Source organism: Nematolebias whitei, chromosome 6, assembly GCF_014905685.2.
Source record: "Nematolebias whitei isolate Nwh7 chromosome 6, NemWhi1, whole genome shotgun sequence".
Lineage (NCBI taxonomy): Eukaryota > Metazoa > Chordata > Actinopteri > Cyprinodontiformes > Rivulidae > Nematolebias > Nematolebias whitei.
In genome coordinates, this window is record NC_056503.1 from 41759670 (window position 1) to 41762783 (window position 3114).

The following is a 3114-nucleotide window of genomic DNA, read 5'->3' on the forward strand; positions in this document are numbered from 1 at the left end:
CATATATATATATAGTATATACACACACACACATATATATGTAATACCTCCTTTGTGTATCAAAAAGGTGCTAAACGCTCTGTTCAGCTGAGCGTTCTCCAGCAGACGTAGAAGCCTCTCAGGAGGAGCTCTCTCCCATCGTCTCCTCTGCCTGACGTCTTCTGGATCATCTGACACACCTGAAAAAGCAGGGACAGACCATTCAGACCACGCCCTTTCTTTTACAAAGTCTCGTTTTATTCATGTCAGGAAATTAAAACGCTGCTGCTATCATACTTCCTTGGAGGGAGCCAGTGTGTTGGACTGATGCCACGCTGTCTGATGAAACCAGGCTGGCACCGGCTAACATCTGCAGCACGGCGTCTGGCGGCTCGGACGCCCACTGCTTTCGAGGCCCCGGCTCTGTGCTTTCATAGGAGCTTCTGGGTAAATCTACACCTGCAGAGGTACAATTGGGTTTTGGAAGCATTTTGCTTATTTTCTTAAAAATAAAAATAATTTTGACAACATTGTTGACCTTGACTCTACCTTCAGAGGTCGACGTTATTAAACTCTTTTCTCCCAGGATACTAGCCACTTTCCTTCCCTCTGTTTTGTTCCATTGGAAACGCCTCCTCTCCTCCTCCGTCTAAAAAAGATTCAAAGCAGTGCTGTGAATTAAAAAACTGTTGTTTGAAGCAGTGAAATCTTGACTGATTGAACAAGTGTTTACCTGTGAGGGTATATACGAATGCAGGAGCCTGGACACCCGGTGAGAGGTCAGGATCGTGTGCACGGATGGCCTATCTTTTGGGTTCGTCTTGAACATTTGCTTGATCAAGTACTGCAGCTCATAAGGCAGGTGGCTGGGGAGGGGAGGGTAGGCACCACGACACACCTTCAGAATCAGGCTCTTCCAGCTAGACGCCTGGAACTGGACGCAGGAAATGAAATGTGAAGGTCTCGGAAAGGACAAACCGAACCGCAGCATGTGAAGCACAGCAGATAATCTGGTCCAACTGACGCCTCAGGACCGCCATCATTCCATCACAATGACTTGCTGTGCTTCAAAATGACAGCTGAAATATTTTACACAATGCTACACTGACAACACTTGACAGATTCCAGTCACTAGAGTTAGTCATGGAGTTCCTCAGATGCTTGAAACAACTGTATGCATCCATTCAGCAGAATTAAATACATTTTAAATAAATTGTTATGCCGATGATTCTTAGTTATATTTATACACACAGCCTAATTAATCCAATCATAAAAACCTGTTTGTTTGTAACTATTTTACTTTTAAACTCGAATAGCACAGAGGTTATGGGTTTTGATCTGCATATCAGCTTTTTACACACTCTGAATGGCACTAAGTGGACCTCCAGGACAAGAACAGTGGTGTGATCTTTTTAATGGGACGTCTTTTAATCTCCACATAGAAAATGTCACCAGGATCTTCTTTTTAATTTCAATGTCGCTTAAATTTTAACAACTTGTCCTAAACATTATGCTGAAAAATTGGTCCCTGTTTTTATCACTCCTAGGTTAAACTATATTAATTCTTTATTAATCATTTGTTGGAAAAACTCTTTTTAAAACGTCTTCAGTTGATCCAAAATGCTGCTGCCAGGGTTCAGAGAGTTGGTAGGAGATCGTATCTCCAGTTTTAGATTCTCTCTATTGGTTCCCCGTCAAATTTAGAATACATTTTAAACTCTTACTTCTAACCTACAAAGCTCTCAACAACCTAGCTCCATCTTACATTACTGATCTTATTGTTCTACATTCTTCAAACAGAGCACTTCACTCTCAGACTGCAGGTTTACTTGTGGTTCCTAGAGTCATCAGGCTCCTGTGGAACCAAGTGTCAGTTTCTGTCCATGAGGCTGACACTGTCTGCTTTTAAGAGTAGGCTTCTTTTTGATAAATCCTATAGTTAGGGTTGGCTTGGGTTTCTTAGTTATGCTTCTATAGATTGACTGCTGGTGGATAAACTGTCCACATTATCTTCCTCTGCTGCTGTCTTTACTCTCTCCGTTTTCTCTATGTATTTGTAATTATTGCTGCTAATAACCGTTATTTGTCCTTAGATGGCCACTCATCCTGAGCCCGGCTCTGCTGGAGGTTTCTTCTTGTTAAAAGGGAGTCATTCCTTTCCACTGTCGCCAATGTGCTGCTCAGGATGGAGGATTACAACAAAGTGAAGATGCAACAAAATTTGCTTCCTACATTGTATTGATCCGGACTTCTTTAAAATGCCCTGAGATGACTTTTGTTATGAATTGTGGTTGAACAAATAAACTGAATATCTGTAAACTGCTCCACGTTAAACCTGTGGTACAGTGGGCAGAGGCAGGGAGGAGGGGAAGTACCGGGTGTCGCAGGGTGCAGAGCTCGTAGAGGACGCAGCCCAGCGACCACACATCACTGCAGAACACACAAAGACAGAAGCAGTTATTCGTCGTGCACTGACCAAGTTAAAGAAGCACTAACTCATCAGAGCGGAGCTACCTCAGACTGAAACTCTCCACACGGCTCATGGATTTATTAACATGGATTTATTAACATTCAGACAATCAGAAGTGAAGAGATGGTCACAGAGGAGCAAAGAGTCTGAAGCTCTAAAAAAAAAGTTTGAAGTAAAGTTTATAACTGTGCAATGACACGACCTCACCTCCCTAATTTAGCATTCTGTAACAAATGTAAATAAAATGTTTTATTTGTCCCAACAAGACATTTAGGCTGAAGGCAACAACACGAGAAAGATGGAAAATCTGCACAGACACACAGGCCCTGGCTGGTAACAGGACTGGTTTCTAAAGTATTACTGTAAAAACATTCAGGATTTAGAAATGCAATAAACAAGTTGATTTTTTATATATATTAAAAAACAAACAGATGTTATTAATTAATAAAAAGTAGTGTAATGACTTAAGACTATGTGATCACGTTGTTTGGGTATAATTGGAGTATAGACACAGTTTGTATCAATCAACCAAGCCCAACCATCCATCCATCCACCCACTCATCCATCCACCCATCCACCAACCCACTCATCCATCCATCCATCCACCCACCCATCTATCCATCCATCCATCCATCCATCCATCCATCATCCTCTCATCCTTCCAT

The 3114-nt window shown here is 41.9% G+C and overlaps 1 protein-coding gene across 1 annotated transcript in view; it reads right to left on the minus strand.

Moving 5' to 3' along the window:
- nek3 (NIMA related kinase 3) overlaps positions 1-3114 on the minus strand; it is a gene marked incomplete at its 3' end in the record, with an annotated part of 9462 nt that overhangs the window by 671 nt on the left and 5677 nt on the right. Inside the window, 5 exon segments of the mRNA XM_037678301.1 lie at positions 48-170; positions 277-438; positions 529-628; positions 713-913; positions 2355-2409. Coding sequence (XP_037534229.1) covers positions 48-170; positions 277-438; positions 529-628; positions 713-913; positions 2355-2409 — 641 coding nt within the window.